This window comes from Orycteropus afer, unplaced genomic scaffold (genome assembly GCF_000298275.1).
Source record: "Orycteropus afer afer isolate SDZICR_OR568_19922 unplaced genomic scaffold, OryAfe1.0 scaffold00291, whole genome shotgun sequence".
Taxonomy (NCBI): domain Eukaryota; kingdom Metazoa; phylum Chordata; class Mammalia; order Tubulidentata; family Orycteropodidae; genus Orycteropus; species Orycteropus afer.
In genome coordinates, this window is record NW_006921878.1 from 648,852 (window position 1) to 660,608 (window position 11,757).

Below are 11,757 nucleotides of genomic sequence, written 5' to 3' on the forward strand. Positions count from 1 at the left end.
AGCAGCAGCAGGTGCAGGCTTAGGACGCGCAGCCAGCAGGTCATGGTGCGGAGCCTGGGCCTAGGGCCGCGCCACCATCCTCCTGCGCACCTGTGGCGAGGGGCGCGGTGTGATCGGTGTCCCGCCCAACCCGCCCGGACCCCGTTAGTCTCGTCCGGTCCATCCCTGACTCACAGCAGCGCCACGCAGAGGTGTAACTAGGGTACGGCAGCTTGGCACGAGGCCCTGGTGCCTCGTGAGGGGGCGCCACTGAGCAGTGTCTATTTACCTGCTGTTTGGCTCGCCCTCTGAGAGCTCCTTCAGTGATTTAAAACTAATTGCCATACATTGAGGAAGAGGAAGACAGCAATGCATGGGAGGTGCAGCCAACAATAATGAACCCTTTTGCACATACAGTACTGTGTTGTCACTGAAGGCAAACAGGGATATATGGGTGGATAGATGGATGGACAGGCTGAACGATTAGGTATGTCTATGCAGGGGGACTGTGCCCAAGACCATGTACCATGTATAGGGTTGGCAGACAATGTTACTACAAGTGTATTAGTATGTTCTGTAAGAATTCCCAGGCATATAATAGAGAGGACAAGGGACAAGGTTGTAGTCACTTCTTGGTCACAGCCAGCTACCCAGAGGGAGGGAGTAGTTGGACCTGTGGGCTCAGGACCATAGTTGCAGGGGACATCAAGCTCAACTGGCATAACATACTACACAAAACATTGTTCCACAACCTACTTTGGCGAGTAGCGACTGGGATCTTAAAACCTTGCAAGCGGCCATCTAGATGCAACGATGGGTCTCTCCTCATCCAGAGCAGAGAAGAATGAACAAAACCAAAGATGCATGGAAACAATTAGTCCAAGTGACTGGTACACCATGCGAGCCTCAGCCTATACGACCATGAGACCAGAAGAACTAGATGGTGCCCAGCTACTACTGTCACCACTCAGAGGGGGATCTATGGAGGAGATCTTGGATAGAGAGGGAGAATAAAGTGGAACAAAACTCAAAATGGTGGTGTTTTTTTTTTTTTTTTTTAAGAAGGGACCTGATGGATCCACTGAGACTATGGCCCCTAGCTGCCCTTCAGGTCTGGAACTGAACCCACACCTGTGGCTTCCAGCCAAACAAAAGACAGGCATATGAGCTGAACATTTACATTAGGTAGATACACTCCTGGGAGAGAACAATCATGGGAGAATAGAAGGTCTGTGTATGCACAGAGAGACAGCTCAGGGGGCAGGAGTGCATGGAGGGAAGGACACAGGGAAAAGGTAAGAGGAGGAAATGGGAGGGGAGCTGTTGCACTGTGGGAAATTATAGTCAGTGTCATAAGACAAGGTGTATCTGAGCTGCTGTATGGAAAGTGAATTTGCTCTGTAAACTTTCACCCAAATCACAATTAAAAAAAAAAAAAACTAATTGCCATAGGTGCTACCTTCTGCAGCTGCCCCTTAGCCCCACATGCAATGCTCAATGCACCAAGGAAACTGCCTGCTCCTTCATTGCCCCCACGATCAGCTGTGGATCAGACCGTTGGGATCCCTAGCATTCTCATTGGCTGATTTTGGAAGCAGATCACCAGGCCTTTCTTCCTAGTCCGTCTTAGTCTAAAAGCTCCACCGAAACCTGCTCAGCATCCTACCAACTTACAAGCCTCCACGAACAGGTAGGTGGTGGCCGTGCATGAGGTCCACTGGGGGAAACTGAACCCAGGTCTCCCACAAACCAAGCAAACCACTGGACCAGCAGGACCCTGTCTTCTTCCACTCAACCACCGCACCACCAACGCCTAGGGACCCAGCAATTCTGCTCCTTGGTTTACGCCCAAAGAAATGAGAACACACACTTATACAGAACATGCACGTTCAGAGCAGCAGGATTCGTAATAGACAAAAGGTGGAAACACACATGTCCCTGAACAGGGGAGCAGCCAACCACCACGCAGTCCATCCATATGATGGAAGACCACTCAGCCATCAGCCACAGGGAGTTACACAGCCCCACTGCATGCCACCACCCAGACCAACCTTGAAAATGTCACGCTGACTGAAATCAGTCCATTCCAACAGGACAAATAGTGCGTAAGCCCACTTTGATGAAATGAACAACTGTATAGAAATCAAAGATGATTCGTGGTTCCTGGGGAGGGAGGGAGAGGTAGGGAGGCTTTGCTCAGAAGCCAGGGAGGTTATGTCCATGGTGGCAGAATGATTTGGAAAAGGGCCCCATTGGAGGAGTAGCATCAATATCACTGGATGGTGCTTGTGGGAAACTGTTCAGATGCAAATGTTTTCTTATGTATACTGTCACCATAATAAAAAAGGTAAAACATATTGAAAACAATCAAGCAGCCGGTCTGTAGGGTTCTGAAGGGTAGTGGCATGGACAGACAGGAGGTGATGGGAGTCGCAGGAGAGGAAGGTGTCTGTGAGGAGGTGGCCTGAAGGGGGAGTAGGAAGGGTTCTGGGGGAAGGGCCTTCCAGGCAGAGGAATAGCCCATGTAAAGGCCCTGGGCGAGGGACAGCGGGGAGGGGCCCGGGCCAGAGGAGCTGGGGTCCTGGAGGCCGGGAAGGTGGATGCAACCTAGCTGCTCTTCGTGGCCCTCTCCTTAGCTTGCCTTCAGCTCAGACCCCGGCACTGGGGTTAGGGAGGGAGCAGGTGGCCAGCTGGCGGCTGGACGGCAGCTGCCCAGGGCCTTCTGCTCGGCTGCCTCCCATGTGCCAGGGGCCTATTTTCAGCATCTTGGCAGCTGAAGCCCCCCAGGCAGCCCCTTGGTCCTTCTTGGCCCATTTCAGCTTCTGCGTGGGCCACACATTCTCACTGGCTAGATGTCCCTGTGGGTGGCTCCCGCCTCCCCAGGCCCTTTCAAGGATTTAGGGGTGAACATGTACACACAGAGCCCCGGGGAACTGCTAGCTGATCCAGCTGCAGAGGAATGGTATGCAATTTTGGGGAGAGCTCATACATGATCTGGTAGCAAAGTGGTTAAAGCGACTCAGCCACTCACAGAAAGGTCAGCAGTTTGAACCCACCAGCCATTCTGTTCTGGGGGAGAAAGATGTGGCAGCCTGTTCCTGTAAAGACGACAGCCTTGGAAACTCTAGGGGCAGTTCTCCTCTGTCTTAAAGTGTCACTGTGAGTTGACTCGATGGCAATTTTTTTTTGTACATGCTGGAGTCTCTGGGTGGCACACAGTTCACATGCTGGGCTGTGAACCAAAAAAGTGACAGGTTCGAGTCCCCCCAGTGGTCCTTGAAGGAAAGGCCTGGTGATCCAGTCCTGAAAAATCACCCACGGTCCAGCCAGGAGGCCAGGGCAGAGAGGAGTGAGTGAGTGTGAGGAGGGGGTGGATGCTGGTGTCAGAGATGAACAGAACCTTTTTTTTTTTTTTTTTTAATTAAACTTGCTTTTTTCAGGGCTTTGACCTGGTTCAAAGCAGTTCAGTCATTGGCTGATGAAACAAGGGCAGCATACACGCTGGGTCTTGAGCAGTGGATGTTGACTCAAGTAGGAAATGGGCAGTGCTGCCCTGTTTAAAGATGGTGGCCAATTGCGCTGCTTTGAATGTGTGTCGGCCGCCATCTTTGAGTGGGGTACCACTGCCCATTTCCTACTTGGGTCAAAATCAGACGCCCAAGAGCTTTGGTTGCTATGAAATGTGTACACTGCCCTCATTTCCATCAGCCATGACTGAACCGTTTTGAACTGGTTTGATGACCGTTTTTTTTTTCCCCCCAATATTTATTGTGATGTAGATGAAAGTTTACAGAGCAAATTCATTTTCCATGTAGCAGTTCATACACATTTTGTCTCATTACATTGACTACAATACTCCACAATGTAACAGCTCTCCTCCCACTTCCTCCCTGTAGTTACCTCTTCCCCATGTCCTTCTTTCCTATGCATTCCTGTCCCCCTCGCTGTCTCCCTGTTCAATGCCCTTTTTTTAAGTGGGAAAAAATTTTGAAAAATCATTCTCACAGCCTTCCAGTCAACTGGCAATAACAATAGTTCAAGTTGACCTAAGGAGCTCTGGTGGTGCAGTGCTAAAGGCATTTGACTGCTAACCAGAATGATGGCAGTTCAAACCCACAAGCCACTCCTCGGAAGGAAGATGGAGCAATCTATTTCCATAAAGATTTACTGCCTTGGAAACCCAATGGGGGTTGGTTTGAGTCAGAATCGACTCAATGGCAGTGGGTTGGTGTTATTGGTTAATGGTGATGTAGGATGAGCTACAAGCAGCCGTCTAAGATGCCACTGCTAGTCTTCATTCATCTGGAACGAAAGAGAACCCCAATAATAGAGAAGGAACTGGACGACAGGACTATCTCCGTGAACCACTGCCTCCTCCACTGTGAGCACAGGGCTCGGTGGCGCCCGGCTCCCACTGCTGAACGCTCTGCTCAGGGTCAACAGATGGATCCTGAGAGAGAGGAAGAAAAATATAGAAGAGAACCTCAGATTCCCAAAGAATCCAGACTTCCTGGACCCACTGAGGCTGGAGGAGCCCCCAGGACTCTGGTCCCGAGTTACTCTTCAAGCCTTAAATTGAAACTGCCCCCTGACATCACGTTTAAACTAAGTACCAGTTCAGCTCACACAGGACAGCGTGTCCCCCTTGAGGACCATGCTCTTTAAGGAATCATCACCGTAAGACCAGGTGGGCAGCAGCTACTCTACAGCACGGACGAGAAGGCTGGGGGCAGGGAGCTGCAGTCAACAGGAGAGAGGCAACCACAACAGGAGTCATGGGGATGCTGACACAGTGGTGTCTAGTAAGGTGGACCAGAGTGGGCTTTGCTGCGTATACAGTAACGTGGACCGGAGTGGGCTTTGCTGTGTGTACAGTAACATGGACTGGAGCGGGCTTTGCTGTGTGTACAGTAAGGTGGACCGGGAGCGGGCTTTGCTGGGTATATAGTCAGGTGGACCGGAGCAGGCTCTGTTGTGTATACAGTAAGGTGGACTGGAGCGGGCTTTGCTGTGTATATAGTAAGGAGGACCAGAGCGGGCTTTGCTGTGTACACAGTAATGTGCACCAGAGCGGGCTTTGCTGTGTACACAGTAACATGGACTGGAGCGGGCTTTGCTGTGTATACAGTAAGGTGGACCAGAGCAGGCTTTGCTGTATACACAGTAATGTGGACTGGAGCGGGCTTTGCTGTGTACACAGTAACGTGGACCAGAACGGGCTTTGCTGTGTATACAGTAACGTGGACTGGGAGCAGGCTGTGCTGTGTATTTTCACCACAAATAAAATGAAATGTTTTTAAAAAATCCTTCCCTATGTGACCATGAGACCAGAAGAACTAGATGGTGCCTGGCTCCCACTCAGAGGGGAATTGGTGCAGGAGATCCTGCATAGAGAGGGAGAACAATGTGGAACAAAACTCAAAATCATAAAAAGAAGACCAGGTTTGCTGGTCTGATAGAGCCTAGTAAGACCCCCAAGACCATGGCCCCTAGTTACCCTTCAGGCCTGAAATTTAACCCACTCCTGTGACTTCTAGCCAAACAATAGACAGGCCTATGGAGTGAACATTTACATCAGGGAGATACAGTCCCTGGAGTGATCAGATTAATCGTGGGAGAACAGAAGAGCAGTGTTTGCACAGGGAGACAGCTCAGGGGGCAGGAGTGCATGGGAGGGAAGGACACAGGGAAGAGGTAACTACGGGCAGGAAGTGGGAAGAGAGCTGCTGCATTGTGGGAATAATTTCATGTCAATGTCATGAAACAAAATGTGTATGAACTGCTGTATGGAAAATGAATTGGCTCTGTAAACTTTCACACAAATCACAATAAAGATAATAATAATAATAATAATAATAAATCCTTCCTGTAGAATGTGGTTAAAACAGGAAAGCAGTTCTCAAGTAACAAGAGGCTGAGAGGCCCTAGGTCATGGCAGCCATGAACGGTCTCAGAAAACTACTGGGTGTCCTGGTCCTGTGGGCTCGTAACCTTGGGTGATAAGGGGACCCTCTCCAGACCTCGCTTGTCTAAAAACTAGCAGCCATGTCCTCGGCGGTGGCTGTGCACTCTTCCCTATAATTACTCCGGGGATAAGAGGCTGGCTGATCCCTCAGCACCCAGCGGGCGACACGCATGCTGTGACCTACTTTTTCAACTCTAACCTCACTCCACAGCCCGGCCCTGTCATCTCCTCCACAGGCATCGGAGCGGGGCAGCGTGCAGCTGGGTTAGAGCTTTTCACGGTCCTCTCCCGGGGTCTGGCTCCCTCACCAACTCGGGGAGGGGCGGTCTGGTCCTTGGAAGGGAACAGGGGTAGCTCAGCTTTGATGCCGGGACCCCCACTTAATCACCTGATGGCTCCATGCTCTTGTGTAGCCTCTCTGAGCCTCAGTTTCCTGGACACTGGCCAGGGCTAGGAGGCTGGGAATCACCCTGGAGGGTGGTTTCAGGGGGAAGGCCACGAGCCAGGGGTGATCACAGCCAAGACGCCCTCAGCCCCTCCATTCCTGGGCGCTAAGGGGCTGGACGCCCTGGCCAGGGCAGTGACCCTCTCTGGGCCTATGTCTCATCCCGGAGCCCTGAGCCTCAGTGTGGGGTCAGTGACCAGGGTTCTAGGGGTAAGAGGGCCTGGATTCTGGTCTCCGGTGGGGGTACTTTGGTCCTGCTCCTTCTCCCATTCTCCCTCATGGGACTTGAACCCAGGACCCCACACGGGGCCCTGGCTCCTGCCTGCCCTGGGGACCCAGGGGCTGCCCTTGGTGGAGTGGCATCCCCTCCAGGGAAGGCTTGGGGTCAGCTTGTCTAGTGCACAGGAGTGTGGGCTGCAGGGATGCAATGGAAGGGTGTCCTGGTGCCTGTTCTGGACCTCAGAGCAGGAACGCTGATGGTGTGGGGCCTGCCTCTGTGTGTGTGTGTGTGTGTGTTTGTGTGTGTGTGTGTGTCTGCATGCTGATGCCCAGGGGTACTTTGGGGTAAAACTCGCTAAGGTGGGTGAGGTGCTTCTGGAATCCAAGCCTGTGCTAAGCACTTCCCAGATCAGAACCCCCGAACGCCACAGGCCCATTCGTCGGATGATGAATGTGAGGCTCAGAGATGAAATGAGAGACCCACCCAGGGCACTTGTTTGTTGTTTGTTGTTATGTGCTATCGAGTCAGCCCCAACTCACAGCGACCCCTCCCTTGGGTTTCCGAGGCGGTATCACTACAGAAGTAGGATTGCCCAACCTTCCTTCCGAGGAGTGGCTGGTGGGTCCAAGGGCACTACCCAGCATTGATCAGAACTTCCTATATGCCAGATCCTCTGCTTGTTTGTTTCATCACTCATTCACTCACTCACTCACTCACTCATTCGCCCCCATACCAGGCACTGTGGCCAATACTGGGAACTTGTAAGTAACAGCCAACCCAGTTGCCGTCTGTCGCCCCGACTCCTCGTGTGTCAGAGAACTGGCCTCCAGGGCCTTCAGTGGCTGAGTTTTCTGGAGTGGATCACCAGGCCTTTCTTCCCAGGCGCATCTGGGTGTACTTGCGCTGTCCATGTTTTGTGAGCAGCCAAGAGCGTCAGGAGGCCAATGCTCCCCGTCCTTCAGGAGCCCCCATTCTGGTGGGGGGACAACAGACCAACAGGCCGCACAGCAGTCACAAACCTTTGCTACGGACAGAAACGTAGCAGGTGAGCCCAGGGAGGTCACCGACGGGTCTCGAACCACAGTCCTGGGTTCCGGGGTAAGCCATTGTCTCTAGGCTGGAAGCTGGAGCCTGAACCGGGCCTAGTGGCCCCTCCCTGTCTCCGCTCCCCACCAGGGGTCAACCCTGGAGGCCAGGCCTGCCATCTGTCCCACTTGGATTGTGGTCTCAGAAGCATCTGCTGCCTGGTCGCAGGGGCTCGGGGGGCGCTCGGTGAGCTCGGTGTGACCCCTCTGACAGGCGACACACGTTTCAAGGACGAAGGCTCATTGCAATGCAGGAGAGCCACGCGCGTGGGCCACAGGGGGCTGCAGGGACGGCCATAGGTGCAGGTGGGGCTGGCCCATGTGCACGCCCGCCCGTCCGATCACTCATTGGGCCTCAAACTCACTAAGCCCCGCTGAGCTGGGGCAGAGGCAACACCAGCCTTCCTGGGGTGGGTGTACTTCCCTGATTTCAAATAGATGACTCTGGATTTTCCTACCTGCCCAGACTTGTGCACCCATCACCATCGAAGTCCAGAAAGAGTGCATCACTGCAAACAGAAGCCCATACCTGTGAGCCGCCAGCCCCCTCCCCCCAAGCCCTGCCTGGAGTCGGCTCGCTGCCCCTGGGCGTCAGGGTACAACTGGGTGCCACAGGCTTTCAGTGGCTGGCTTTGCAGAAGTCGATCACCTTTCTCCCGAGGCGCCCCTGTGTGGACTGAATTGCCATCCTTTGCGTTAACAGCAGGCACATTAACCATTCACACCACTCGGGGCTCCATGTAATCACAAGAGACCTTATTGGAGGGAGGTGGGAGGGCAGAACCAGGGGAGGAGGTGTGAGGATGGAAGCAGAGAGAGGGACTGGGAGTTGCTTGCTGCTGGCTTTGCAGACACAGGAAGGGGCCGCGGGCCAAGGAGTGCAGGCCCTCTAGAAGCCGGGAAAGGCTGGAGACAACTCTTTTCTGGAGCCTTCAGAAGCAACCACTGACACCCAGATTCCAGCCCCAGGACACCCGAGCCGGACTCCTGACCCCAAGACTGTGCTCACACGTTTATGCTGTTTTCAGTGACACGGTTTGCTCTGAGCCACTGGAGGCCAACACAAGCAGGGTCTTTGCACTCAGGAAGCGGAAGGCTAGAGGCCACTCTGGGGGCTTCAAGTCTGCTTCCCGGGCATGGAGGAATGGAACAGGAGAGACTGGGTCTCCTGAGGGTCTGACATCAGCATCAGAAGGGGGGCCTGGGAAACAGGCCATCTTCCTGACGCCCCTAGCTAGCTTCCCCTTTAGTTTCCTGGACTAACTTGCCAGAAAGCACTTAACCCAAGAAACAGGAGGAGGAAGTGGCTGGGGCTCTTGGCCTCTTTTGGGCCCAGCCAAGGGGGTGGCTGGCTGCCTCCACTCCTGGCCGCCGCCTCTCCTTCCGTCTGCTTCCTCTAGTCTGAGGGGCGTTCTCTCTCCTGGGAGCAGACTGCATCTGCTCCGTCCTCCTGTCCCCATTGAAGGCAGGAGATGAGGGGGCCTCCCAGAAGGCCGGCGGTTCAAACCCACCAGCCACTCCTCAGAAGGAAGGTTGGGCAATCTACTTCCGTAAGTGATACTGCCTCGGCAACCCAAGGAGGGGTCGCTATGTGTCGGAGCCGCCTTGATGGCACATAACAACAACAACAACAATAACCCTGGGGGCAGCAGCTGAACCTGCAGGGAGGGCAGGGCCCCCGTACTGTGCTGTAACTCTCCAGCCCCTCCAAATGCCCACAACCTGGAACAAGGGGAGCAGGGGACATATGGTTTCTCATTCAAGCGTCTACAATGGCTGTGGGAGCCCCATGAACGCCTGCCCTCTGAGGCCCACGGCTGGGGAAACGCTGCCTGCTCCGTCCTAGATCCAGGCCCTCTCGGGTTTTCATCCGTGAAGATTCGTTAAGCCTTAATTAGCCTCCGACCGCTGTGAGGCCCCCTGCCAACACTGCAGGGGGCCTGGGGGCCTGCCGACCGACTTTTTATGCCAGCCTGTACCTGGGGGCTGTCAGCTGCACTCTGCAGGTGGGGCCTTGGATCTGAAAACACTCTCTGAGCACCCACTCTATACCATGGCTGCTCACCCACTGGCACAGCCCTGAGGGTGGGAATGATGAAGGGCATTTTGGAGAGGAGACTGAGGGTCAGAGTGGTCCCCAGCTCAGCTGAGCAGGGCATTTGAACCAGCTCCAATGCCAGCGCCTTTCTGTTAAATCCCAGCGCCCTACTGGGGGACAGAGGGTGCTTCTCCAAGGCCCAGGATTGCCACGCAGCAGTGGGCGGCTCACTCGGGCCCACCCGGGATAAGCTTTGTTCCCAGAGTTCTCTAGAAGGTTCTACCTGGTGACTAGGGGGTGAGTCAGGGGCGCCTGAGATGACAGCTTCGTGGGAAGAGAAATCAAAGTGCCACTTTAGATCTGCTTTATATTCCCAGGCAGTAAGACGCCTACAGATCCCAGACCTTATCTGGGGGTGGACAGGCATTGCCACCCCCATTCTGCAGATGGGAACACTGAGGCCGAGTGGGGCCAAGGCAGAGGTGGCATAATCTCAGTGGTGCGTCTGTTAGCTAGCCCAGCATCATTCTGGGCCCGTGGCACCTCATTTAACCCCTTGTGGGACAGCCCTGTGGATGTGTCCCTTCTAAACACCAGGAAACCACAGCTCAGAGGAGGACAGAACAGCGGGTGGGAGGGCTGTCCCAGCGTTGGACGGGCCCATTCCTGGTCACCCCAGGTCATCTAGGCAGCAAGCCGGGCTCAGCCCAGGACTCTTCCAGCTCAGAGCCTGTCTTGATCAGCTGCCACTTTAGCCTAGAGGGGACCCAGGGTGAGGCCATGCAGCCTGCCCTCATCTAGACTCCTAACAATGACAGTCCCCTGTTCCTGGAACCCTGCCTTACACACACTCAGAGACCCTGTGTCTTCCACTGCCCACCCCTAACACACTATACCCTCCACACCGCCTCCAGGGAGCCCTCCACACTGCTTCAGGTCAAACATCCTCCATACTCCCATCTAGGAAACCCTCTTAGGTTGCTCTAAGCCTCACAGCCTCCACACCCCCTCCAGGGAGCCTCCCAGGCTGCTCCGGCCCTCATAGCTCAGTTGTCCCTAAAAGCAGCCCCCTAAGCCCCCATCATTCTGCTACTCCCCCCCTCACCTCCCACCAGAAACAAGAGGCTCTTGACTATTCCTGTGCACACATGGATTTACCAGCACTGCTCCTGAAAAATACAGGTTTAGAGCCCATCCCCCCAGAAGTTCTGAAACCTCAGATTGGGGGCACTGGTCCCCCATGTTTTTAGTACCCCAGGAATGTGTTCAGAAATCTCATGATGGGGAGGTCTGCCAAGTAAAATCCTGGGTCTTTTCCCATCACCCAGATGGAGGCACAAGGCACCCCCTAACTTGTTGAATGGGGCTCAGTGGCCTCCCCCCGCCAGGTGGGTGAGGCCCAGGGGACATCCGGGTCCAGCCTCTCCAGGTAGAGATAGCTGCCCCCCATTCCTGGTGCTGCTGGGACACAGGCCAACAGAGCAGGGGCTCAGCCCTGCACCCCCAAATCCCTCCCAGCCAGGCTGGGCTGTCTGCAGCACCACCTTTGCCCACAGGACTACTCAGCACCTGCGGGGCAGGACAGACCCCTGCAGGGAGGACAGTAATGCGCAGGGCTGTTCGTGCCCCTCCATCCCCCAAGAAGGGGGCGCATCCTTCCCCACCCCCCCACCTCCCCGTGCCCTCTCTGCCCCGAGGAGACCCCCATCTGGCTCTCCATCCCTGATGCCCGGGGGGCGGGGCGGGGGCCCCCAGCATGGAGAGGTGGTCCCCAAAGTTTCCGAGGGGCGCGCTCAGGGCCTGGCAACCAGAGACGTGCCCGGGGAGGGGTGCGCGGGACGCTGCCCACCGGCCGATGATGGGAGGGCAGACGCGGACCCACGCGGGAGGGCGTGGGGAAAGCGGGGACCCCTTGGCACCTGCGCCCCCCAGCCCGCGAGTCACTCACCGGACGGCTCCGCGGAGACACCGCGCGGCTGCGGCGCGGGGCCGCCCGGACCGACTGAGCCGCAGCCGCCGCCGCCT

The 11,757-nt window shown here is 55.2% G+C and overlaps 1 protein-coding gene across 1 annotated transcript in view; it reads right to left on the reverse strand.

Moving 5' to 3' along the window:
* Positions 1–11,757, reverse strand: part of LINGO3 (leucine rich repeat and Ig domain containing 3) — a 30,284-nt gene that overhangs the window by 1,770 nt on the left and 16,757 nt on the right. The window contains exon 6 of the mRNA XM_042782325.1: positions 11,681–11,755. Within this exon, the coding sequence (XP_042638259.1) occupies positions 11,681–11,755 (75 nt within the window). The remainder of the gene's footprint in view (positions 1–11,680; positions 11,756–11,757) is intronic.